The 27689-nt window shown below is 49.0% G+C and overlaps 1 protein-coding gene across 1 annotated transcript; it reads left to right on the plus strand.

Moving 5' to 3' along the window:
- Window positions 1-27029, plus strand: flrt1a (fibronectin leucine rich transmembrane protein 1a). Its single transcript, XM_084698867.1, has 4 exons — window positions 1-122; window positions 917-1011; window positions 16185-16935; window positions 23377-27029. Exon 4 carries the CDS (start codon window positions 23434-23436, stop codon window positions 25546-25548), a length of 2115 nt encoding a protein of 704 aa, XP_084554993.1. The 5' UTR covers window positions 1-122; window positions 917-1011; window positions 16185-16935; window positions 23377-23433; the 3' UTR covers window positions 25549-27029.
- The last annotated feature ends 660 nt before the right edge of the window (window positions 27030-27689 follow it).

A 27689-nucleotide genomic window follows, 5' to 3' on the forward strand; every position in this document is an offset into this window, starting at 1 on the left:
AGTCCACAAACGGTTTCCATGGCGAACACTGTGTCGAGACTAAGTCCGGCGTCCTTAACAGTGGCTCCACTTTCCATCTGAGTTTAGAGCGAAAAAATACAAATTGATGAATAGTTAACCAGGTAATTGTCTTTTCCATAAAATAACAAGAAGGAAAATTGGTATGATTAAAGGAAATTGTATTTGATGGGCACGATGAGGATAGCCTAAGCTACAGACAGCACTTTTTCTTACATTTTTAAAAATAGCGTATTGAAGGAACAGTGTGGTCTAGGCTACACTTTATAAATTTGGCTAAAGGCTATTATCTCTTATGATAGAGAAACGTAGCCTAATTGGGCTTTTAACACAGCACACTGCAGGCCTAGCAATTCAGCACGATTATCTTCCTAGAAGACGTGCAAGGAGGAAAAAGTCCCGTAGTCTTCTCTGTTGGCTCACTTATGTTCCTTTGACATCCTCTGCATCGGTTAATCGCCTCTCCCTCCATCCCTCTATCCCTTCATCCCGACTCAGTGAAGAAGATAACGGGCGAACTGAGAAAAGAACACCCGTTCCTGGACGATTTAGTGTTTTCGTAGCCTAATAGTGGTGTCTGATATCGGAAACGGGAAGAACACGAGTAACAAAATAGGAGATATCACTGATTCGTGTTCAGTGAGTCACAAGTTCATCTTGCTGCCTTGGCACATTTAATTTATTTCGTGTTTTAGCTACACCGAATGTCGCAGCGGGAGGATAGGCTACAGAAAGGCAGAGGGAGGTACTTCTAGAGACAGAGAAATAGAGAGACTGGCCGCGCATGATATAATTATGGCTTAGGTGACTGACTGACGGACGGACTCGCATTCAAATTGAGCCGACGGTTTGTGGGACTACAATTCTGAAAAGGTGATATTGACGATTTGCCTTGTAGTGCACTGGAGGACGTCGGACATCGGATGGGCATTGTCGACACTATGAGTCGCTCTGTACGGATTGAGTGACAGAAATATTGGCAGCATCGATAAGGTAGGTTAAGGCAAACGTTTATAGGAGGGCAAATTAGTTTGTCAGCGTTGAACTTGAAATTCCATTGTGCAGCTGTTTGACACAATTCATTGTGCATCAGTTTGGGTGAGGCTTGCTCGCAGACTGACCAAATCACACATTTCTATAGAATATGCAATGGTAAATATCCTATATTGCACGAATATTATGTGGAATAACATAAAATAACCTTGTCTTACCCACTACTTTGCCTGTAAAGAGAAACACTTATTCAACCCTTAAATTAACCCACGCATAAAGCCTACTAATTCATGGATTCTTGTTTATTCAAAAATTAGGCGTACACGCACCAGACCATACGTTTAAAATATTGGGTTACAAATATTTTGTCTATATGGTTAAAGGCTATAGAACAGGTTGGTGGCAGTACTTTCTACTTGCTTATCTGTGCGTGACAAATTACCTTTTCTTTTTCTTTCTCGTTCTCATTCTTTCTCTCTCTCTCCTTCTCCCTCTGTCTCTGTCTCTCTCTCTGTCTCTCTCTCTCTCCCTCTCTTTCTATCCATCTCTTTATCAGTTATATGTATCTCACATCGCAAAAATTGCGGCTCATAAAAATGTGCCAGTACAGAGGATTAGAGTCGGTATTTATTCTGCGTGATGTGGACTGGCCCCGTGCCTCCCGGTCTTCCCTCGAGTTACCGGGCTGAGCAGGGTTCACTCTGTCCAGAGGCCCAGTGCATTGCTCATCCAGAAACATATTTATAAATTAAACGCTATAACCTCACCTAAACCCAAACTTCACTCTTAAATAAGTCCTAACGGAGCCGACGGGTTGTCGTTTACCTTTAGCAGCTCATAGATAACCGTTGTTGGGAATTGTTTTTTTGGGCTTGGTGCACTTGTGGCTTACAAAACGATACAGGTGTGTCACTCTCACATGTTGTGTGTCCCCTGGTTCAGGCCCAGGACATGAGCAGTTTCCTCTGGAGGAAGAGAGAGAGAGTGGAGTGACTGGCAGGGTTAGCACAGGGCAGGGATGCAGATGACAGATTGCTCTCTTGGTATTTAACCTGATGTTCTGCTCAGAGGTTCCTCCCGCTTCTAAGCAAAGCAGTTCTAAATGCCTCCACGGATCAGACCTTGAATGCAATGATTTATTTTTCCCGTTTAGACGCTGAGTTTGCCCCTGAGTCCTCTCACTCTCGCTCTCTCTCTCGCTCTCTCTCTCTCCCTCTCTCTCTCTCTCTCTCTCTCTCTTTCTCTCCACCCCTCTCTCACTCTGTCTCTGTCTATATCTGTCTCTTGATTGGACTCCCTTGTCACCAAAACCCTTTCATCATCTCTCTCCATCTTATTTGGTCTCTTGTTTTTTTTCTCATCTCCTCCTTCTCCTTACCTTGCGGTCTCCATAGGCGCTCCCATGCATCATTAATGTGTGTAGGATGATGGTCTGGGAACGAGGCGGATATTCCCCTGGCGTGGCTGACTGAAGGTCCGACACAGGAGGCTGCTTGGCAGGGTAGCAGGAAAGGAGACTCCCTGAACCCACTTTCTCCCAGGAGATGTGGTACCTTCACTGTATGAAGCATGCTCGTTGCTTCTTTATGTAACCAGTTCATGAAAGGTTCTTTCGAGAACCTCATACAAATTGTTTTGATTGTGGAGCTCAGAAAAAAAGGTTATTTGCTACGAGGAATGCTTTTAGGTTCTGATTGGAACCTTTATTTGTCGGAGTGTAGGATGGGTCTCGCCCTGCCAGCCTGGTCAGCCTTCACGTCTTTGTCTCTCATGCTTATCGTCCTTTCTCAACTCTGCCTCTGAGTATCCCCTCCTCCCCTCCCCCCTTCTGTCCCTCTTTCCTCCTACATCTGAATCATGGCTGAATCTGATTGCACATCAGAAAACTCGGAATTCTCTATTTTTGTGGTATTCTATTTATTTTCGGATGGTTCGTCCTTATTACTTGGTGAAAGCGTGGGTGCTGGGGAGGGGCAACACGTTGGCCTCCGAGAACAGAGCGATGCAAATGAGAGCATAATGATGGTATATTATGTTCAGCATGCTATGTGTTATTGTAAGTGTTCCCCTAGAGCACAGGCTTGCCGGTCCACATTCTACTGTGACCTGCTGTGTTTAGCTGATGAATATGTAGAGCTTTCTGCTTTAACCTTCATAATCAATAATGCTATGTTATGTCCCTACTTTCTTATCGCGCCCTTCCCCCTCTCCCTCTCTCTTACTATTTCTATATCTCTCGATCTCTCTTTATTATCTTTTTTGGCTATCGCTCTCCCTCTCTCTCTTACTTTGTGTCTATCTCCCTCGCTTTATCTTTCCCTCTCCACTTATCCTCTCTCCCTCTCTCTGTCTACCCCTCTCTCTCCCTCTCTCTTTACATTCCTGTCTCTGTTTCTCTCCCTCTCTCTGTCTTTACCTATACTCCCCCCCTCTCTCTCAGTCCCACCTCTTTCTATCAAGCCTTATTTCTTCCTCTGTCACTCCCTGGGCCTCAGAGCAGCCATGTTGTCTATGTCATCAAGATGCAGAGAAGAACGAGAGCACAAGTGGAAGAAAGCCTTAGGGTGTGTGTCCTCACATTGACACCCCTCCCTTCACCCCCCTTTTCTCCTCCTCCGTCCCCCATCCTTCCCTCTCCCTCTTAGTGACAGCTGGCAGCCAGTAGGGCACTGTGGACATGCCAGAACAAGTGCTGAGATTGGCCAACTCATACACATATGAAAATGAGTAATTCATACTGAGCCCTGTCTCTCTCTGTCTCTCTCTGTCTCTCTCTGTCCCTGTTTGTCTTTGTCTCTCTGTCTCTGTCTGTCTCTCTGTCTCTCTGTCTCTGTCTCTCTCTCTTTCTCTCTCTCTCTCTCTCTCTCTCTCTCTCTCTCTCTCTCTCTCTCTCTCTCTCTCTCTCTCTCTCTCTCTCTCACTCACTCTCTCTAACTCTCTGTCTGTCTCTGTTTCTTCCAGCCTAGCACACTCTCAAAAGAAATACAACACACACACACACACAGAGTTGCTGTAATTAAACATGAGTCAGTGCTGTGTAAATGCTTCTCGTCTCCGTGTGTTGGCTCACCTTCATCACGTGTGTTGGACCCCTGAGAGGACAGAGGTCAGAGTTCAGTGGATGTGGATGTTCCCCTGTCCTACTGTGTGGCATCACATGAATATGAAATTCACAATCTGCTGCCGATGATTCAGTAGCACAATTACAGTAAGGCTTATTATTACGTGATAGCTATTAAAATACAACTTAATGTTGGGAGCTGGCGTGAAGTGAACATTTTAGCAGTGGAAGCATTTTGATCCATAAACCCTGGAGTGTTCTTTAAACTTGCATACAGATAAGAAGATATGGAGATGGTTTTCCAAGTGGAAGAAGAGTATACTTCTACATAATTGGAAGTGTACTTAAAATGCACTTGTATTGTAAATTCACACCACTTATTAACTTTTACATGTGTTTGTGTGAGTCTCTCAGGTGACTGGGTCACAAGCAGAGGACGATGACTCACCAAGTTCAAACATTTTATACATAAAGTATACTTACAAAGTATAAGTACAAACATACTTACAAATATTACAGTTGTCAATCTATGTGAGCCTATGTGAATACACAAAATCAATTCATTTTAAGTGCCATTTTAAATAAAAGTAGTGAAAATGTATTACCGTAGCTCTCATTCAAACCTTTAAATTCGATTTAAGAATACTTCTTCTTGCGTCCACAGCCTGGAACCGTTTGAGACAACCTTCATGAATGCGTTAAGCTCTGTGATAAGATGAGTCTCTGGGGCAGTTAGAAATGAACTGAAATCAAAACAAAGGCGAAAAGCATCTTAAGGTTACAGTAAGGGGAATTTCACCTCCAGACTTCCTGTTACATCAGAGTGTTTTTCAGGATATTGGATAAAAGGTTTGAGGTAAACGATAAGTTGAGAGACGCTAAACAGAATGGTCGTGCAACCAGGTATACAGGGCGTCACGTCCAACTGGCCAGTGCCCAGTGGGTCCGTGAAGTAGCTCAGAAACTGTCTAGTTTCCTGCTGAGATCTCGCTGGGTTCCCGTCTTTTCTCGGCTCTGATGTTTTCTCCAATGTTCTGCTCCAAACAGGCCGCAGTATTTGGGTTAGATTCATGTTTGTGTGGGTGGTGTGCTGTAAGCTTACTATCGGTATAAAAAAAAAATCTTGAATCGGGGCTTTCTGAAGGGCTGAAATGTGGACTTTTCACCAGATTATGAAAGTACAGATGCCAGCCATTGCAAAGGCTTGAGATTATGGCTACACAAATTCAGAGCGACAGCAGACAAGATTACGGTTCTAGACGCACTGCAATACAAGATTAGACCAATGGAAGTGCCCACGCTCAAATGGGCATGTGTGCACTCGCGTACTGTACAAGGAAACGCACTCACACACTGAATAGCTATGTGTAATCTGGGATTATTACTATACTGTGGTGCCTCTAGTCCTACACACACAATGCATCAGATTAGAGGAGGGCAGGAATAGACAGGAGATCAAGTGGTTGGAGGAGATGAAGCTGTTGATGAAAGGAGGGATGGCTGGATGAAAGGAGGGGTAGAAGAATGAAAGGGTGGATGGAAGGATGAAGGGAGGGATAAAATAGGGGAATTGAAGGAGGAAATGAAGGCAGGGAAGATGAATGAGACAGGGTGCTGCATTTGAAGTCAACATGTAATGAAAAAACAGACTAAAAAAGCTTTAGAGCCTTGGCAGGTCAACGATGGAAATAATTTTTCTGAAAACGAGTCAACACTATCTACAAAAACAGATCTTTTCCCTCTCTCCCCCTCTCTCTCTCTCTCTCTCTCTCTCTCTCTCTCTCTCTCTCTCTCTCTCTCTACACCCTAAAACGGTATCTTGAATTGAAACAGAGTCTGAGTCCCCTGGTTATCCACGTGTTCAGAGTAGGCCAGGATCTGATCGCCGTGTAGAGCGGGTTATCTGCCACCTGCACTCTCACTGGAATGTAACACATCCATTTAGCAAACACTTTTATCCAACATGGAGGGGCAGCACAGAGGTAATAACCAAGAAGGATTTCTTCAGATTACGCTTTCATTCAAGGCGACGTACCATGGAGTATTTGAACCTGCAGCCTCTAGATTTGCTGTCAAATGCTGTACCACTAGTTATCCCTAGTAGAGTAGAGGTAGATGCTAGTGGAGAGCGGCAGGAACGATATGGTACTGGAGACGAGGCTTCAGCCGGAACAGCTTTTTATTGTTCCCTGGAGACACATCTTTGAGTGTGTGTGTCTGTGTATGTGTGTGTGTATGAGTGTGTGAGTCTATCATTGTGTGTGTGTGTGTGTTACCTCACATTACAGCTCCCATCAGAATCCTGGAGAATTTAAACCCACACTTGGGTCGCCGTCGCCACATGGGGTTATATTATTTACCAGCCAACCAATCAATCCTTCAGTTCAAACCCCCAATAAATCATGTTTTAGTGGATGATATGCGTTAAGAGACAGGCGCGCCGTCACTGGAAGCTTAGCGGAATGAGATAAGACAGATGACCACACCTAATTGGATTACATTAGCAGATCGTATTCACAACAACAAGAGAGGCCTGAATGAGAGGATCCCCATTGAGAGACATGGGGAGAGGAGATCAGGGTCAGATTCCACACAGGTGCCTGGAGGATCTGTCACAGAGTTGATGGGGAAGTGTTCTATGTGTGTACGGTGTGTGTGTACAATCTGTGTGTGTGTGTGTGTACAGTCTGTGTGCATTTTTACAGTCAATCTGTGTGTATACTGTCCGTGTGTGTACAGTTTTTGTGTGTGTGTACGCCCCCCCCCCCACCACCCCCCACCCTGCCTGCTGCCAATATGTAGTCATCTCAGTTCTCCAGACCCTCGTTTCTCACATGAACAACGATGATCAGTTGTGCTGAACCCATTCTTAGAAGGGTTCAAACAAGAGTTCTGGGACTCTGTTCTACCCGCTGAAGATTCTGTCTTCAGTATCTGTCAGGCTCAGACAGAGCGAAATCTCAGAATAAAATGCCAACCCCCTCACGCCAGTTTATCTCCCACCCTAGATGCTGCCTATAGACTATATGTATTCAGGAGACCGCAGGAGTCTACGCCAGCAGAAGGAAAAATCTATTGAAAACGTATGATGAGGGCTGCTGTGGAATTAGGCTGTCTGACATATTGGCACACCCTAACCAGAGAATAGAAAGCAGACAACAAAGCGCATTGTGTGTACTGACATCTTCGGTGCTGAAGGAGGCTTGGTTGGTGTAGCTCACGTGGTTTTCAGTCAAATACACACTTCACACTGCCTCTGCATCTCACCGATATGCAATTTTGCTAAGTGTCAGCGTTGGGGCGAAAGAGTCATTTCCAGTCATATTGAGGTGGAAAGGTTCCAACCTTCATACAGGGACCTGGAACGAAAAATAGGGAATTCAGGGAAAATACTAGCTTGGCAGGAAGGGGTTGTTGTATTCACAGTGAAGTTACAGTCAGCGTGTTGCCGTGTTTTTATGACAAGGAGCTGGAGAGGGGAACAATGGAGACGGCTCTCACTTCTAACAGTAAAATGTTCAATATGGCTAATGGAATATGGTGTTGTGGTCAGCGTGGGAATGGTTTCACAGGAAAAAGGTCATAGTGTGTGTGTGTGTGTCTGTTTCTTTGTGTGTCTGTATATTTGTGTGTGTGTGTGTGTGTGTGTTAGAGAGAGGAAGAGAATGTGAGAGAGAGAGAGAGTGAGAGAGAGAGACAGAGAGAGAGAGAGACAGAGAGAGAAAGCTTGCATATGTGCATGTGCCGGTTCAATTGGGGGTGGAAACAACCTAAACAATTTAATAAAAAGGACGAAACACGAAAGAGCAAGAGGAGAAAGACCAGAGGGGGACAGAGACCAGAGGGGGCCAGAGACCAGAGAGGGCCAGAGACCAGAGGGGGCTAGAGACCAGAGGGGGCTAGAGACCAGAAGGGGACAGAGACCAGAGGGGGCCAGAGACCAGAGGAGGACAGAGACCAGAGGGGGCCAGAGACCAGAGGGGGCCAGAGACCAGAGGGGGCCAGAGACCAGAGGAGGACAGAGACCAGAGGGGGCCAGAGACCAGAGGGGGCCAGAGACCAGAGGGGGCCAGAGACCAGAGGAGGACAGAGACCAGAGGAGGACAGAGACCAGAGGGGGCCAGAGACCAGAGGGGGCCAGAGACCAGAGGGGGCCAGAGACCAGAGGAGGACAGAGACCAGAGGGGGCCAGAGACCAGAGGGGGCCAGAGACCAGAGGGGGCCAGAGACCAGAGGAGGACAGAGACCAGAGGGGGCCAGAGACCAGAGGGGGCCAGAGACCAGAGGGGGCCAGAGACCAGAGGAGGACAGAGACCAGAGGAGGACAGAGACCAGAGGGGGCCAGAGACCAGAGGGGGCCAGAGACCAGAGGGGGCCAGAGACCAGAGGAGGACAGAGACCAGAGGGGGCCAGAGACCAGAGAGGGCCAGAGACCAGAGGGGGCTAGAGACCAGAGGGGGCCAGAGACCAGAGGGGGCTAGAGACCAGAGGGGGCTAGAGACCAGAGGGGGCCAGAGACCAGAGGGGGCTAGAGACCAGAGGGGACAGAGACCAAAGGAGAGGGGCGGAGGATGAAGAGACTAACAGTAGAAGACAACACATTAAATATGTTTTTAACTTAAAGAGGGAGAGAGTGGATAAGGACCTTTTGAATTAAATGGGAACTATGCCCAATGCCTCCCTTCATCTCTCTCTCGTGCTCTCCCCCCTCTACCCTCTACTTCTATTTCCCTCTTCTCTCTCTCTTCTTCCCCCTTTTTCTCTCCCCCATCTCCTCCCCCTTTCTTTCTCCTCCATTTTCTTCTTCTTCTCTCTCCCTCTTCACCCACTCCGGCTATCTTCCACTCTTTTCTCTCTTTTCTCTCTTCCCCTCTTCTCTCTCACCCACTGACACCCTCTTCATTCCTTCCCTCTTTTCTCCCTTCTTCTCTCCCTCCCTCTAATCTCGCTCCTGCTGCCTCCCTCCTCTCTCCCTGCTTGTCTCTTTTTGCCCATCATTCTCTCTTTCCATTAGTGTTTGTACAGTACGGTGGCTCAAATGGCACAAAGCCTATGGGATGTGTCAACATGCAAACCTATTAAATCATTACACTCCATTTATTATTAAGTCAGAGGCACACACAACTGGGGACGGGGTTTTTAATATTCATGCAGTGCGACTGTTCAGGACCGATATGAACCGAGTGGGAAAGATGGAAACTCACTGATGTAGATACCATGCATAACCAATGTACAACACTGTACAACATGGTCGACAACATATACATGGAACCCTCACTCCCCCCTCCCTGCCCCCCCGCTTCTCTCTCACAAACACACACACATACACACACGTTGGCACACGGGCCCACAAGGTATCCTCAATCGATGCGGCACATTGAGATTGACGTGTCTGGTCAGACAAGCTGGTTGTGGGTGTCTTTGTTGTCAGTGCACAGGCCTGAGTGCTTGGGACAGGACAGGCTCAGCTATCATTCACACAGACAGGGCATTTAGGAGCCAGGGAGCCTCCTCAGCATCACTGCACCACAGACCTCCACCCCAGACCAGCGCTAGGACCGAGCACAGACAGCAGAGGTATCGATCACACAGAGCTCAGAAACAGAGGCAGCAGGAGAGGTTAGCCCTCCCTCTCCCCTCTCCTCTCTCACACACACACACACCCCTTCCCCTGGGTCTGTGTAAAAACTCACATTCAAACGTGTCATCCAAATAGAAGTCACCGATGAGATTGGCCGCTTCCTTGTGCGCCCTCCGACCCCTTGCCTTTCTGTCTCTCCCTCTGTGCAGTTCTCTCTGTGTCGGCGGCCATCTCTCCCACACACAAACATTCATCTCAGTGCTCTGACCTTGTCCCCTCCCTCTCTCTCTCTCGCCCTCACTCCTCCTGGGTTCAGCTGTGTGTCTCCAGGAGGAAGAGGGGAGGAAGAGAGGAAGCGAAGAGGAGGGACAGAGAGCAGGGGTGAGAGAGAGAGAGAGAGAGAGCGAGACAGAGAGAGAGAGAGAGAGAGAGAGAGAGAGAGAGAGAGAGAGAGAGAAAGAGAGAGAGAGAGAGAGAGAGAGAAAGAGAAAGAGAGAGAGAGAGAGAGAGAGAGAGAGAGAGAGAGCAAGAGCGAGAGAACGAGAGGGGAAATAGGGAAGGCATAGAGGAAAGAGAGACTGCAGAAGGAGGAGGAAAGAGAAGAGAGGAGAGATGGAGCCAAGAGGAGGAAGAGCGAGAAGAGAGGATGGATAGAGAGCAGAGAGGAGGGAGAGAGATCAGAGAGGAGAGAGAGAGAGCAGTGAGGTGTCCAGCACTTAAATTGCCTGTTTATTTCCAGTCATCAATTACACTGATACAGAGAAGGGGAGGGAGAGGATGGCACACGTGTGTGTTCATTCGTGCGTGCTTTTGTGTGTGCGTGTTGATATGTGTGTGAGGGGTAGACCGAGGGTGGAGGCAGAAGAAAAACAAAACACACACTAAACTGGTTTGTTCTGAAGCGTAGCGTGCAATCTTGGCAACAACAAAAAACTGAATTGAATAACAGAGAGAGAGAGCACAAATATTTTAAGCCAATCAGCAACTATATCTTATTTTGTATTAAAAAAAAACGATGCATGAAACAATATTTTCACATGGAATGGGAGGGGGGGGGGTGGGGGGCGGCTTTTGATGTTATTGGTTAAGAGGTTGCCTTGACGATGTCACAGTTTCATTACTGTGCTTGTACGTGCATGAGTGAGCGCCTGCTGAGGTGGTGCGGTTCCAGCGTGTCGTCAGTGAACAGTGAACACTGAGGAACGTCTGACTTGACAGTGTCACAGCTTTTCATCGCTGTGGAGCACGTCATGAGAGAGAGCGAGGGACAACGTGTCGGATGTGCAGTCGATGAACTCTGAATGCACTGAAGCACCACCCATGGCTGCATGCATGGAGGGGCCGAGAGAGAGGGACTCAGGGCAGCACCTGGGATCACTTAGAATCACCTGGGATCAGCTGGGATCACCTGGGATCACTTAGGATCACCTGGGATCACCTGGGATCACTTAGGATCACTTTGGATCATCTGGGATCATCTGGGATCACCTGAGATCACTTAGGATCACCTGGGATCATCTGGGATCATCTAGGATCACCTAGGATCACCTGAGATCACTTAGGATCACCTGAGATCATCTGGGATCCCCCGGGATCACCTGGGATTACTTAGGATCACCTTGGATCGTATGGGATCATCTGGGATCATCTGAAACAATCTGCAATAATCTGTGATCGCAGGGAATCAGATATGATCACTTGGAATCCCCTGGGATCACCTGGAATCAGGAGATCTCTGCTTCATTGGAGGAAGGGCATGTTTCCGTCTCTCTGACAGGGCACCGTTATTGGTGGAGCTAAGCAGACTGAATTGATCAAATTTAGCCAAGGGCATGAACAGTTTCTGCAGTTTATCTCCCAGCATGCACCGTGACAAAGCCTCAGATACACATACACATTGAAGGTACACGTACCTTGTGTGTATTCTGTATCAGGTTCCCATCTTTTTTTCTCTTTGTCATATTTACTATTTATTTGTGGTATATGTTTACACATGATCCCTAATCCTAGGATACTTTGTCATGGGATGTGACACAACATCATGGTTCAAGGTACACAACAGATGTGTCATGAATGCAGTTTCATTTCTGCGTAGTGCAATCTTTCAGGCTAACACATCAGGACACAGTGTGAGTGATGATACCTGTTATTACTGAAGAAGCACCTGTGTGTTCACATTCCTACTTTCAATCTAATAAAGATGATTTGACAGCACTTTTTGAATCTTTGTATTCAAAATGCCCAATCAAGGCTCTGCAGTTCACAAAACTGGATGCTGTCTATTTTTAATCAGTGGTGTGCAGCCAATCAATCTTGTACATGCCTCTCTGCTGTCAAAATGGAGAGAAAAAATAATCTCGTAAAATTTGAATAACTATTCCCTATGCCAAAGTGATTGCCCATTGATAATCTGATTGGAGGAATGCAGTTACATGGTTACAATCCACCAATCTTGCTGCTTGGCTTACCTTTATGCCATGTGATTGGTCCAAGGACAGCTGTGTGACAGGTTTATTGAGCTGACTGTAACATTCCCCAGGGATGTACAGACACCTCTTTTATGGGCATAGAACTCATTTGTATGATAATGAGCCTGATGACTATTAATTAATATTAAATCAAAACCATGACTGTGTAAAAATACATCTTTATCTCTCGTGCCCCTGTCGTCTTGTTCACTCTCCGTCTCACTTTCTCACCCTCACCCCTCCTCTTCTCACCCCCCTTAACTCTCTCATCCACTCTCTTTGCCCTCTCTCGCCCTCTCACCCTCACTCTCTCCCCCCTCACTCACCACTTCCACACATTCTCAAGCCCTCTCTCGCCCTCTCACCCTCACTCTCTCCCCCCTCACTCACCACTTCCACACATTCTCAAGCCCTCTCTCGCCCTCTCACCCTCACTCTCTCACCCTTCCCTCACCATTTCTACACCCACTCAACCTTTGCCTCCCATGCTTTCACCTTCCCCCTCTCCATTTTTGCACAACCAGAATCAAACCAGCAACCTTCTGATTCGTAGCCTGATTCCCTAACCGCTCAGCCATCTGCCCCCCCCGAATACCAATTCCACCTAGCCCCTCAGTAAACCCACTTCAGCTCTCTCTCCCTCGCCTCATCCTCCACTCCCGACACATCTCTACATTAGGCTCACAGGCTCCCCCATTATGCCAGTCCTCACCCATATCTCTGGATCCGATGAAGACTGGTCCCTCAGCATTTTTTCCATCTCTTAATATTCCCCCTCTCCCGCCTCATTCATTTTACTCCCCTCATCTCCCGCTAGCCTCTCTCTCCTTCCGCCTCTCTCCTCTCCTCCCCAGCCTGAATCGGGAGCGTCAGAGCCCATACAGCCCAGTGTTTGGAGAGATGGTTGAGCCGCGGGCGATGTGGAGGGGGAGAGAAGTCTGAAGGGCTCAGAATGGCACCGGGACAAAGGGCGAATGAACTTAGGGATGGAGGGGGAGAAAGAGGGATGGAGGGGGGGAGAGATGGAGCGGGGGGGGGAGGGATGGGGGGGGAAAGAGAGATGGCGGGGGGGAGGGATGGGGGGGATAGAGAGGGATGGAGGGGGAAGAAAGAGGGATGAAGGGGGCTAGGATGGAGTGGGGAAAGAGGGATGAAGGGGGGTGGGGGATGGATGGGGGGGAAAGGGATGATGGGAGAGAACGAGGGACGGAGGGAGAATTAGGGAGAGAAATCCACAGAGCGGCAACGGAGAATGACTCTGGATGAGATTAGAGAGACGAAGGGGAATGGAGGGAAGGAGAGGGGGGGAACTAAGATCTACAAACGCTACGTCGCTGTCTCGTAGTCAGGCGTGCTAAAAGCTTTCTGATAAAGGGCCGATGCCGTCCTTGGCGAATGAAAGGAAAGGAATGGGTTTCTGTGTCAGCCGCTGTTGGAACTGGGCAACTCAGAGGGAGAGTAAATATTGTTTTTGGAGGAGAACGGTCCAGGCTGTGTATTGATAATCTGGGATGTCTGTTCATAAAGTAGGACGTCTGCTGATTTGAATTACAGTAATCTGCCTCGGTCCATCTCTGTGTTTATCATGTGTGCTATCCTCATCTCCTCTGGGCTCTACCACCTTCCTACTGCTGAATAGATGTTATGTGCAGCTGTGTTAGAAGTCCAGTCACATAGCACAGGGTTTGTGTGTGTGTCTGTGTGTGTGTGTGTGTGTGTGTATGTCTGTGTGTGTATCCAATCATTTCAAGTTACTGCGCCTCTGCTGTCTCCTCTTACTGATTAGTATTAAATCAGTGTGACTAACAAACAAACGCCAACACATACACAACGCACGCGCACACAATACACACACACACACACACACTCACAACCACATACACACCTATTTGGGATAGCAGTGTCCAGAGAGACAGTGTACAGCATGTAGGAACAGGAAAGGAGAATGGGTTTTAATAATAGAATAAGTTAATAAACGTTAAGCTGTAAAACGGGCCCATCTTTACCCTTTACAGCCCAGTGCTGGCGTGGTGTCCCTGGGTGGCTAGTGTGCATAACAACACACACAACTCCACTGCTGATCGACTCGCTTACTCAGGAAATCTCTGCACTCACAAACAGACGCAAACACACCAACACACCAACACACACACAACTACAGACACCCACACCGGCATACACACAACTTCAGTACACACACACACACACAGACACATTCAGATACAGAAACAAAGACCCAGCAGCTAAAAACATCCAAGCTCTCACTCCCGACCTGGCATCTTCAGACCCACGACACAGATCACAAAGACTCACCACAGGTGGTGTACCTTGGGGAGTGTCCACCAATGGGTTTAATCAATGATTCTCTTTACTCTTAAAACGAATGAATCTATGGCATATAGCTGTGCACAAATGCACGACAGTAAACCTAACCATTGATGAGTGATGACATGACAAAGTAAAGGTCAAGGTCAATAAGAATAGTATAGGAACACCAAATATAACTTAATCTGCTTGACTAAACTATGTAATATTGTAGCTGGGTTATTGAGATATTATTGTTGCACTGTGTCTGGTAGCTGAGATGTTATTGTTGCACTGTGCCTAGTAGCTGAGATCTTATTGTTGCACTGTGCCTAGTAGCTGAGATGTTATTGTTGCACTGTGCCTAGTAGCTGAGATGTGGTTATTTGACACTATTCCTGGTAAATACAGGTCTGGTCGCGTCTGCTAAATGAATAAAAGGTTGAATAAGAATGTAAAGAAAGTTTCCGCAGTATAACAACATGTTCCACACAAACATTCCAGGGTGTTAAGGATTCCGTTTCCACCCCGCTCATAGTATCATCTGGCCCAACCAGTCTCTTGCCTCTGGTTTGAGTTCTGACACAATTAATTGAACACTTCTTCAGTTTGACAGTGATTCCTGCCTCCAACGTATTCTCCAATGAGTTCACGACCTCCTCCTGGACCCTCCTCTCTTCCATGTCATCTCCCCCTCCCTTCCCCTCCCCTCCCCTCCCTGTCTCTCTTTTTCTCTCATTTTTCCCTCCATCCCTCACAAAATGATAAATTGAGAGGCAGAGATGAGGTAGTGGTGTGTTCAGAATCGTTAAACAGGCCGGCAGAGGAACACACCCTCTGCACACTGCATAGACACACACCTATATATACACACACACACACACGCACACATAGACACGCACACATATATACACACACACACACATAGACACACACACATATATACAGACACACACACACACACAGACACACACACACACACACACAGACACACACACAGACACACACACAGACACACACATATATACAGACACACACACACACACAGACACACACACACAGACACACACACAGACACACACATATATACACACACAGACACACACACAGACACACACAGACACACACATATATACAGACACACACATATATACAGACACACACACACAGATGTAAAAAACAGATACATGAACATAGAAGCTTTCTATTTTAGTATGCTACCCATGCCCACTGCCCACATTCATCCAGCCGATGTCTGATTGGTGGAGATCACATGCGCACCACTGAACGCGTGTCTGAGAATCAGGCGCTGTGCGTTCACACTTAGTTTGATCCTGTGAGCTACTCACGGCTTCTCATCCTGACTTCCTGTTTGCTGGACGCTATACACTTCCTGTCCCCTGGACGCTGAACGCAGTGTCATGAATGGACAAAACCTCCGTGAGAGCCTCAGAGATCAGGAGATCAGACAGGTTGTGTGTATGTGACATGTGTTTGTGCGTGTATCCAACCAGTTGTGTGTGTTGTGTGTGTGTGTGTATATCCGACTGGTTGTGCAGAGGGACAGTCCGGTCCACAGCCCTCCCCCCCCCCCCCCCCCCTCCCGGTGTGAGCTGAATCCACTGGTCCTCCCCTGACAGCTGCAGCCTCACTTTCTCCTCTCGTTCCCAGCAGCCTTTTCACCGCAGTGGAGTGTCTCACGGTAGCTCTGAGATTTGGACGTGAACCTCACTCCTGCCTTTGTGTCCTCTCCCCACAGGGTGGCAGTGCAGAGGCAGCCCCGCCCTCTCTGGAGAACCCACATCAGGTCTGGAGGACTTCCTGTCACTGTGGAGCGCCTTAAACTCTCAAAGGAGAAGAAGAAGAGCCAAAGGAGAAGAAGAGATTCCGAAAAAGCTGTTTTGGAATCCGACTAGAGACTCTATTTTATGAACTGCTGCTATTTTAACATTTTGGAATATCAGAAACCTGACGGTAGACGAGACCACGCCGCCATAAATTGAAGAAAATTTGACTGTTTAACAAGATTCAGCGTTGGCACGGTGACATGGCACCACGGGGGCAAAGAAGACGACCCTGAAGTGACAGAGACCACGAGGAGTGCCTAGTCTCCCATGACGAGGCCAGCGGCGCGCGTGCGGATCGCCAGCGACCCCCTCAGAGACTGTCCCGCCGGGGGGACACCATGCGGACCTGGCTCTCGCAGCAACGGCTCAGATCCAACCGGAACATCGCCGTGAAATCACACGTTCCAGGGACGGAAACGAGGTTCCTTATTGGATAGACCAGATCTCTCTTTCTCTCTGTTGGTCTTTTTTTTCGTCCCCTTCCCTCGATCCTTCGCTAATTGATACATTGAGACGCACGTCTCGCTGCACAGACATCCCGGCAGAACCTCGAGAGAACGGGGAGATCTTCAGAGCCCCTGGCAGACGACAGGATACAAATCCACTGATCTGAGATCTGAGAGGCCCGCAAACCTCCACCAACTAAGACAGGCTGCCAAAAGGGTGAGAAAACTATGTTTATCACAGCCAACAATTACTGTATCAATGCATTTAATTAATGTTTTTTCACAGCAAAAAAATTAATACGAATCGGGATCATTCAGCACAAAAAGGAATGTTTTTATTTTTTTCTCTCTCTCGCAAAACGCCACATTTGAGTCACACGTCGCCCTTGTATTTATCTCACCTTCAGTGTTGCTGTGATGTCTTGGTTGGATGCGGATAAGTAAACAAGACAGGGGGAGTCTGAAGGTTAGAGCTAACATGTGTTTATGGCTGGAAAGAGGAGTGTTTCTCTCCTGGTACCTTTTCATCAGCCCAAGGAGAAAGGGATAGTGGAAGAAGGGATTAAACGGATGGCTGCTGTTGACGAGAAAGAGAGAAGAAGAGAGAAACAGAGGAGAAAGAAAGAGAAAGAGAAAGTGTCGAGGCACGTGCAGAATCAAATCAAATGTATTTGTATAGCCCTTTTTACACGCAAGCATGTCACAGAGGGCTTCACATACGCCCATAGAACTGCCCTTCAACCAACCTAAACCCTCAAGGAAGACAAGGAAAAACGCCCAGAAAAACTCTTGAAGAAATGAATGCTCTACTCACAACCCAAAGATTGCATGGAGATATGCTGAGAATGAGGGAGGGAAGGAGGAAGAGAAGGTGTGACATGTGAAAAAGAGGAATTAAAGGAGTGGGAGGATATGAAAGAGAAGTTACTTAGAAGATTGAGAGGGAGAGAGAGAAATATTCGGAAATGTTTTGATATAAAAGGAGGGGAGAAAGGGAGCGGAGCAGTCAGAAGCTGGTGGGAGAGAGAGAGAGAGAGAGAGAGAGAGAGAGAGAGAGAGAGATACTGAGAGAGAGAGAGAGAGAGAGAGAGAGAGATACTGAGAGAAAGAGAGAGAGAGAGAGAGAGAGAGAGAGAGAGAGAGAGATACTGAGAGAGAGAGAGAGAGAGAGAGATACTGAGAGAGAGAGAGAGAGAGAGAGAGAGAGATACTGAGAGAAAGAGAGAGAGAGAGAGAGAGAGAGAGAGAGAGAGAGATACTGAGAGAGAGAGAGAGAGAGAGAGAGAGAGAGAGACAGAGAGAGAGATACTGAGAGAGAGAGAGAGAGAGAGAGAGAGAGAGAGAGAGAGAGAGAGAGAGAGAGAGAGAGAGAGAGAGAGAGAGAGAGAGAGAGAGAGAGAGAGAGAGAGAGAGAGATACTGAGAGAGAGAGAGAGAGAGAGAGAGAGAGAGAGAGAGAGAGAGAGAGAGAGAGAGAGAGAGAAATGGAAAATGACTCAATCAGCTGGCTTATTGTTCACACAGGGCATGTGCAGGAGAGGGGAGAATGTGACAAGCAAGGGGGAGGGAGAGAGAGAGGGATGGAGAGGAGAGAGAGAAGAGTGTGACAAGCAAGGGGGGAAAGCGAGGGGGAGAGAGAGGGAGGAGATAGAAGGGGAGGGAGGAGAGGCGGGGAAGGAGAGAGGGAAAGGAGAAAGAGACAGGAGGAAAAGAGCGAGGGTGAGGAGAGAGAGCAGAGAAGAACAGAAAATGTGAAAGGGTGCCTTCAATTTGAAATGATACACAAAGCCATCTTTATATTACATGCTGGATAGCTGTCATGAATGCTGATTCCTCTGCACATGCTTAAACAAAGACAAACATACATACAAAATTCAGGTGGAGATATAGACATTACACACATGCTTTTTCCTGGGGAATGTATAGGCCTTTTGCTTCTCCAATTTTGCTTTATGTGGAGGAGAATAATAGACACAGTGAGCCAGTGATGGAGGACAGAGAGGGAGAAGAGGATGGAGAGAGAACGTTGATAGAAGGGAAGGGAAAGGTGAGGAAGGAAGAGATGAGGAAGGGAGAGATGAGGAAAGGAGAGATGAGGAAATGAGAGATGAGGGGTCCGCTGGCGTCCTCAGTAAAGAAGTCGTGTTCTCTTCTTGTCTACCAGAATGTCCTCCCTACCATGCTGACCGACAGCTGAATCTCTCCTATACTGTATCATCTAAAATATACATGTCCTATCCAGCCATTACCCACAGCTAAACCCTTCCTCATCCTCAATGCTAAAACTTGGATTGTTATTTATTAATGGTTATTCTCTGCCTTTAATTCCTCCTTTGGTTAAGCGGAAAGTGTAGTGGTCGACTCAACTTTCACGAAACATTATTTATAGAATGAGTACAGAGATGAGTATGGGGGAAATATTCAGAGGGAGAGAGAGCGAGAGAAAGAGAGAGAAAGAGAGGGTTTGAGAGAGAGAGAGAGAAAGAGAGAGAAAGAGAGAGAGAGAGAGAGAGAGAGAGAGAGAGAGAGAGCGAGAGAGAGAGAAAAAGAGAGAGGGAGAGAGAGAGAGAACAACACTGAGAGAGGAGGATATGGAAACACAAGTGAACCTGGGTTCCATAATTGCAGAATAAAAAACGGTTAGCTCATGGATATTCTTGAAAAAAACAAAAAACTGTGTTTGCAGAATAGTCTTGCAAGCTTGTGGAATCTATATCCGGGGTGTTTGTGTAAATGCAGCACCCAGAGACTAGAGAGAGAGACAGAGAGAGAGAGAGAGAGAGAGAGAGAGCAACACTGACATTTAGGCTACGCCGAGATGCATCAGATTTTCTCCACCGATTGCATCCGACAGCAAAACTTCGAGAAATTACAGCCATTTATAAATATAATCAGCCACACACCCGAAAATCCCATGCACCATTAAACATTCATATATTCGTTTGATCAAATCAGATGTATTTCCCCCGTTTTTGCCTCCTGTGTGGCAGAGAGGCCACTCTGACGTTTGGCTCCGAGGGAGGCTTGACTTCTCTGGGAGCACTGAGAGGATTTAGTCTTAATCTGGGTTTCCTGGGGAGGGGACATGGAGCCAAATGAATTCACAGGATATTCAGCGGTAGCTACCACAGACACAGCCACGGCAGAGAGGAAGAAGGAGAGAGGATGGAGGAGAGAGGATGGAGGAGAGAGGATGAAGGAGAAAGGATGAAGGAGAGAGGATGGAGGAGAGAGGAGAGAAGGAGAGAGGATGAAGGAGAGAGGATGGAGGAGAGAGGAGAGAAGGAGAGAGGATGAAGGAGAGAGGATGAAGGAGAGAGGATGGAGGAGAGAGGATGTAGGAGAGAGGAAGAAGGAGAGAGGAAGAAGGAGAGAGGATGGAGGAGAGAGGAGGGAGGAGAGAGGATGTAGGAGAGAGGAAAAAGGAGAGAGGAAGAAGGACAGAGGATGGAGGAGAGAGGAAGAAGGAGAGAGGATGAAGGAGAGAGGCTGGAGGAGAGAGGAGAGAGGATGGAGGAGAGAGGATGGAGGAGAGAGGATGGAGGAGAGAAGGGAGAGGAGAAAGGAGAGAGGATGGAGGAGAGAGGAGAGACGAGAAAGGAGAGAGGATGGAGGAGAGAGGAGAAAGGAGAGAGGAGACAGGATGGAGGAGAGAGGAGAGAGATTGGAAGAGAGCGAGGACAGGATGGATGACGGAGGAGAGGAAATGGACTAGTGATAAGGAAAGAGCTTTCTCCAGTCCCAGGTGGACCCTGCACTAGTGCTCTGTATCAAGCCTCTTGACCTGACTGACTCATAGGCCTCATGTCAGCTGTAATATTTAAACAACTCAAAGATGTTTTCCAGAAACAGGACGCACTGGATATAAAAAAAAAACATGCAAGGAAATAAATGGAAGTTTGATAGACATGTCTGGCACCGGATGTCTTGACGTGGATTCAGATTGAGCCAGTGTGAACTGATGTGTTGAGAGTGGAGAGATTCAGCATCTTTATCCAGACAGGCACTGAGCTGCGCTCCACTGGAAGCCAGATGGCGGGGGGCTGCTCATGGCCCCTCTGTTCACAACATAGCTGCTGGACAATATTAAACATCCCACTGGGGAAGGTTTCATAGTGATAACAATGCATTCATGAGTCAGGTGGCTGCCTAATCAGAAGGTTGCCGGTGCGATTCCTGGCTGTGCCTAATGACGGTGTGTCCTTGGGCAAGGCACTTCACCTTACTTGCCTCGGGGGGAACGTCCCTGTATTTACTGTAAGTCGCTCTGGATAAGAGACTCTGCTAAATGACTAAATGTAAAATTCATATAGCAGATGCTATTTATCCAAAGCCAACTACAGGGGGGATTTGAGCTCTAAGTCTGCAGCAAACTGCTGCATCACTGAGCTACACCTAGGTTTGTTATCGGTGCTGATCTGTGGGCCTCGATGAAAAGGGCAAGACAAATACAATTTGATTCGATTTGATTCCTTATGCTCCAGGCCGCGCAAGAGCTGTAAATACATCAGACTGTGTGTAGAGAGCCTAGGACCCGATACGCAGTGTTAAACATTCATCTTCGATCATCTAGGCTTTATGCAAACGTGATTGTGAAAATGATTGTGATAAAGTCACAGTGACATTGACAATATAGTACTCAACGTCTTGTTTCTGATCCAGGCTCACTTTGGATTTCTGTTTATTTCAATGTCATTTTACATTATGCTTTGATCCCCATTTCTTTTCATCATCACCATGGCGATCTGTAGTTTACGTCCCCCTTTCCTTTTCCCCTGATCCAAAAAATTGGCTTCACGGACGTAGGCCGAAAGATAAGCTTTGCACCAGTATTATCTTCTCTCTGCCATCGATAGAGTGAACTTCCCGACACAGAAGCACCCTCTCTGGTCATCATTCCAACATTTCCCTCTCTTATCACGAACATGTGGATGATTGTGCAGTCCGATATGGTCTGTAGACGATTTCATGGTCAGGAGATAGAAATAGTCAATGTGGTTGTTCAGAATCTGCTCTGTGTCTCTGTCTGCATGGATCGCTCTCTCACTTTCTCTCTGTCCCCCCTTCTCCCTCTCTCTCTCTCTCTCTCTCTCTCTCTCTCTCCTCTCTCCCTCTCTTCCTATATCTCTCTTACTCCTGCTTTTTTTCTCCTCTGTTTCACCCTTTCCCCCCTTCACTCTTTCTCTCTGCGATCGCTGTCTATCCATCTTTGTTCCTCGTTTTCTCTCTATCTCTCCTTCCCCCTCTTTCTCTCTCTTTTCCATCTCCCTGTTTTTATGCAGCTATCTCTGCCTCTGAGTCTCCCTCTCTTGTCTCTCTCTCTCTGTGAGTCCCTCTCCAGTCTCTCCCCTATCTCTCTCTATGTAAATGGATCCCCTTCGTCGCTATCCTCTCCTTGGTGCTCCAGTTCCAGTATTGGAAAGTGTGGGGCTGTTGTGTGTGTACCGTTACCCTGCCTTAGGCGACTGGCTGTCTGGCCGGCCCATTTCCACACAGACCCCCCCCCCCCCACACTGCCGAGCTCTCAGAATACAGATGACTACAAGTTTGACTGCAGCTGAGGATGGTGGCTCCCAGTGTCTCTCTAGCTGTGTCTACCCACACTGCTGGTGTACCCCTGTGTGGCTGTGTTGTAAGTCAGATGGCTGAGCGGTGAGGGAGTCGGGCTAGTAATCAGAAGGTTGCCGGATTGATTCCCCGCCGTGCCAAATGACGTTGGGTCCTTGGGCAAGGCACTTCACCCTACTTGCCTCAGGGGGAATGTTACTGTAAGTCGCTCTGGATAAGAGCGTCTGCTAAATGTAAGTGCAGACGGGTGTGGATTCAACCATTAGTAGTGTTAGTAAACATGGTGTATGGTAGTAAAACAAGGATAAAGCGCTAGGTGAGGCAGACTACGTGAAACTTTGTAAAGTGTCTGAAGATTGTTTATCTATCTGTTATTCTTTGTAACACCTGCTTAATCCATTCAACCACAACTCCATATGTTCCCCTAATCCCCCCCCTGCTCTCTCTCCCCTCCACATCAATCTCTCTCTGCCTCCATCTTCCCTTTGAAGGGACTGACCCAAATACTCCACTCTGTTTGACAGTCATTTGCACAGCTGCTCAGATTCAAAACACACACTCAGTCCTTTGCTCTCTCACACACACAGACACACACACTGATGAACATTCCACGTGGGGAATTTTATGCAAAAACAGTTGGATGCACACATTTCATGGTATATGAAGTGCTAAATCAATGTGCAAAGTTATGGCCGGCATGCGTCACCTTTCCTCAGTGCTGCACGTGGTACCTCTACTGATTTTACTGTTATTTTACCAACTATATTGAAACGACTTGTTTTTGGGCAATGTTTCTCTGATAATTGAAATAAATCAATTATACCATTATATAAATACTTATTTTCAACCTACTCAAAGCACTTTAGTTCTACTTTACCGTGTCAAGAGGATTGAAACTGAGATATAGATACTAAAAGGGATTATAATATCAGACCGGGTTAGCTGTGACCGTAAAATCACTTCTCAGCTACGGTTTAACGGCTCTGGAATAAACCTAGTGGAGTGGATCCATCTCAACATTTCAGACTCAGAATTGTCAGGTTTGGGCAGATTTCTGATGAAAAAAAAACCTTTTTGTGTTTCTGATTCAGGTTGAAGGGTTGTCCCTGGGATAGGAGGACTCGAGTCCGGCCGTGACCCGCGTCGTCATGGGTACCGAGGGGGCGTCCGAGCTGCGTGATTGGCTCTTCCTGCTCCTCCTCTGCCTGACCCTGCTGGCGGAGGTCATGGAGGTCGCGGCCGCTGCCCAGGGGTACCTGGCCGACAACGACATCGTCTGTCCGTCCGTGTGTCGCTGCGATGAAGACTTCATCTACTGCAACGACCGCGGCCTGAGCTCCATCCCCCCTCTGCCGCCGTCGGCCAGCGTGCTGTACCTGCAGAACAACCACGTGGACAACGCGGGCCTGCCCACCTCCCTGGAACACCACCTGTCCGTGCGCGTCATCTACCTGTACGACAACGAGCTGGACGACTTCCCGGTGCACCTGCCGCCCTCGCTCCGAGAGCTGCACCTGCAGGACAACAACATCCGCACGCTGCCACGCTTGGCGCTGGCCCGCATGCCCCTGCTGGAGAAGCTGCACCTGGACGACAACTCTGTGTCCACGGTCAGCATCGAGGACCAGGCCTTCATCGACAACCCCCGGCTGCGTCTGCTGTTCCTGTCGCGGAACCACCTCTCCAGCATCCCCTCGGGCCTGCCCGCCTCCCTGGAGGAGCTGCGCCTGGACGACAACCGCATCTCCACCATCCCCACCCACGCCTTCCGAGGCCTGTCGTCCCTGCGCCGCCTCGTCCTCGACGGGAACCTGCTGGCCAACCAGCGCATCGCCGACGACACCTTCTCCCGCCTCTCCAACCTCACTGAGCTCTCGCTGGTAAGGAACTCCCTCCAGACGCCGCCCCTCAACCTCCCCGCTGCCCACCTCCAGCGGCTCTCCCTCCAGGACAACGCCCTCACCCACGTGCCCCGGGGGTCGCTGGACGGCATGCGGCGCCTGGCGAGGCTGGACCTGTCGGGGAACAACCTCACCACCCTCCCCAGGGGCCTGTTCAGGGACCTGGACAGCCTGGCACAGCTGCTGGTCAGAGGGAACCCCTGGCACTGTGGCTGCAACCTGCGCTGGCTGTACGACTGGCTCCATGCCCGCGGGAACACCATCACCGTGAGGGGCCTCACCTGCCAGGGCCCGGAGACGGTGAGGGACATGGCCCTCAAAGACCTCACCAGCCAGATGGAGGACTGCGAGGTGGCTGGGGGGGTCTCCATGGGAGGCGGGCCCCCGATTACGGGGAGCAGGGACAGAGGGACAGTCGGTGGCGGAGGTGGGGGTATAGCTGCCAGCTCCACCACGCTCTCCCCTCCCCAGGGCGGGTCTCTTTTCACCCTCCGCTCCAAGAGGCCCGGCCTGGGGATCCCAGACTCTGGCCTGGACTACACCCTGGGCAGCAGCGGGGTGGGGAAGAGCCTGGCTCTCAACGTGAAGCCCCTGGCGCACGACAGCATCCGCGTGACCTGGAGCGTGGCCACGCCCAGCTCCTCCTTCCGGCTGAGCTGGCTGCGGCTGGGGACCAGCTCCGCCACGGGCTCCATCACCGAGACGCTGGTGAGGGGCGACCGCCGCGAGTACCTGCTCACCTTGCTGCACCCCGCCTCCAGCTACATCATCTGCATGGTGCCCCTGGCCGGGAGCTCGGGGGGGGGCAGGGCGGGGGGGGGAGGTGGCATGGCAGGGGCGGACGCCGACGCGGAGGAAGCCCCGGTGTGTGCCAAAGCGGAGACGTCGGACCCCAGCCAGCCGGACGGCAGCCAGGAGGAGGACCGGGGGACCCAGCAGACGACCACCCTGCCCCTGGCGGCCATCATCGGAGGGGCCACGGCCATCGTCTCCCTGGCGCTCATCTTCTCCGTTTTCTGCTGGTACGGCCACCGCGCCGGACGCCTGGCGGCCAGGGACCACTACACGCGCAGCAGCAGCGCGCGCAAGAGCAAGCACTACGACGACTACATCGAGTCGGGCACCAAGAAGGACACCACCATCCTGGAGATACGAGGACCCGGCTTCCAGATGACTCCCATGGCCACCAGACAGCCCCTGCAGCCCAAGCCACTACGAGAGGATTACATCATCCACACCATCTTCCCCTCCAATGGCACCGGGCCGTACAAAGGCTCCCAGCCCGCCCCCAACCCCGGCTACGGCACCAACCGTGGCTACCGAGAAGGAGGCATCCCAGATATAGATTACTGTTACACGTGATAGGCCAGGCTGGGCCCACGCACCACCGATTGACTGTATGGATGCACAGTTCCTGTCCACATGGGATCGTCTACAGCACCTGTTTGTGCCTTCTTCTTCTCCTCCACCACCTCCACCTCCTCCTCCCACTCTCCCATTCCACCGGAGCCCACTGCTCCCTGCGACATAACGACGTGATTAATTGGTTGCGATGCTGGCAGGAAGTGTTTTGCTGTGCACTGCAGCAGGAGCTGATGTCCCATTACAGCTGTTGATGCACACGGCTTCTCTCACCCTTAGTAAAGATCAGGGTGCTGTTTGCCCTGGTCGCTTGGCCACTCACCGAGAGATTGGCGCGTGGCGAACGCCGTGTCGGAACTGCAGATCGGGGGATGGAAACCTTCTTCCTCCGAGATTCTCTCTGTGCCACGTGGAACCGAGACCCAGCTGGATGGCCGCAGAGAGAGAGAGAGAGACAGAGAGAGAGAGAGACAGAGAGAGAGAGAGAGAGAGAGAGAGAGAGAGAGAGAGAGAGAGAGACATGCTTCTTAGATGAACCTGACCTGGCCACAGACTGTCCGTTTGTTCTTTAGACTTAAAAAAAAAAAGCCTCAACTACCCCGATGTGCCCTAGCAACAACCTGAGGAGAAGACTGATTGAAGCTGTGAACTCGTGTGTTTCCAACATCCCACTTTAACCACTTGTCTTAAACCGGGCTTTACGTCTCGTTCAGTGGTTTCACAGGGTGGGGCATCCTTGGCGGTGTCCTTGATGACTCACTTCCCGTTCGAAACTAAACGTTGTATCGACTTGAATGCAGCCCAGTTTTGTAGATAGTTAACTTAAATAGACACCCACTGGACTGAGTTTCAAGAACTAGCACCGTCCCCTGCTGTTTGATTCGATTTTAAAGCCTTTCCCTCGCTACTTATCTTGTTAGTTGTTTTTCTGTGGGGTTTGGATCTGAGGTCAGTGCGGTTCTTCACGTCCTGCTCTCCCCACGGTGAAGACCCTCCCCAGATACAGACAATGGATTTGTTACGTCTCTTTTTCTAAGAAGAGGAGGAGGATGGGGGGGATTCTCCGGGAGACCCTCTGAAAGCTCTTTGGACTGCACCAGCGTGAATGTTTATGTACACCTCTTAGATAAAAAAAGAAACACACACAAAAAAACTATGTTAAGCATAGGAGACATCATCGGTTTACAGAATTTCAAGATTAGAAACGACATCCCAAGACTGTGACACAACTCCCTTTTGAAGTGTAAGAGTCCAACAGCCATTCTCCTTTCTGTGCCTGTGTGCTTGATTCAGTTATCCCAGGGTGAGGGGGAGTTCTGGTAAGGGTTTTTTTTTGACACTGTGCAAAACAGCATCCACTGAATAGAGTGAATCCCCAAAGGAGACACAACGTTTGTGGACTGACTCAGTCAATACAGGAAGAATTTGTAAAACAGAGAGTGAACAGCAATCAGGGAGATTATCAAACCGCTACACTGTGGACCGCCACTGTTGAAGGGGGAGGAGGGGTGAAGGTGTTGAAGGCGGGACGGGGGCGTGGTGACATGGAGGGCTGTCAAAGGGGGCGTGGTGGGGGGGGGGCAGGTTTTTATCCGCTTGTGCATGTTGTGATGATGGCCCTCTACAAGTCCTCCAGCCCCACCAAGCAGCCCTTCACAACTAGGAGATGAAGAATGAGTGTGAGACACTGAACGCAGAGGGGACGAAGGGAAACAGACTTAGAGGATCACAGAGAAGGTGGGAGAGGGAGAGGAGGAGGGAGAGAGAGGAGGGAGGTAGGGAGAGAGGGGGGAGAAGTAGAGTGGGAGGTAGAGATAGAGATAGAGAGAGATAGAGAGAGAGAGAGAGAGAGAGAGAGAGAGAGAGAGAGAGAGAGAGAGAGAGAATGAGAGTGAGAGTGAGAGAGAGAGAGAGAGAGAGAGAGAGAGAGAGAGAGAGAGAGAGAGAGAGAGAGAGAGACAGGAAAAGCCCATTGACATGCAGGGGAAGGAGCTGGAATGATCGCTCTGGAACGTTGGAGTTCATCCATGCATAAAGCTGTTGGTCACACTCTGCTGCTCCACAACACTTTAATATTCTTCATTGGCTGTTTATCACTGTACTGTTTTCTGAGGGGGACACCAATCGTGCTTCCTGCACCG

This window comes from Hypomesus nipponensis, chromosome 5 (assembly GCF_054491055.1).
Source record: "Hypomesus nipponensis isolate SF chromosome 5, ASM5449105v1, whole genome shotgun sequence".
In the NCBI taxonomy this organism is placed as follows: Eukaryota; Metazoa; Chordata; class Actinopteri; order Osmeriformes; family Osmeridae; genus Hypomesus; species Hypomesus nipponensis.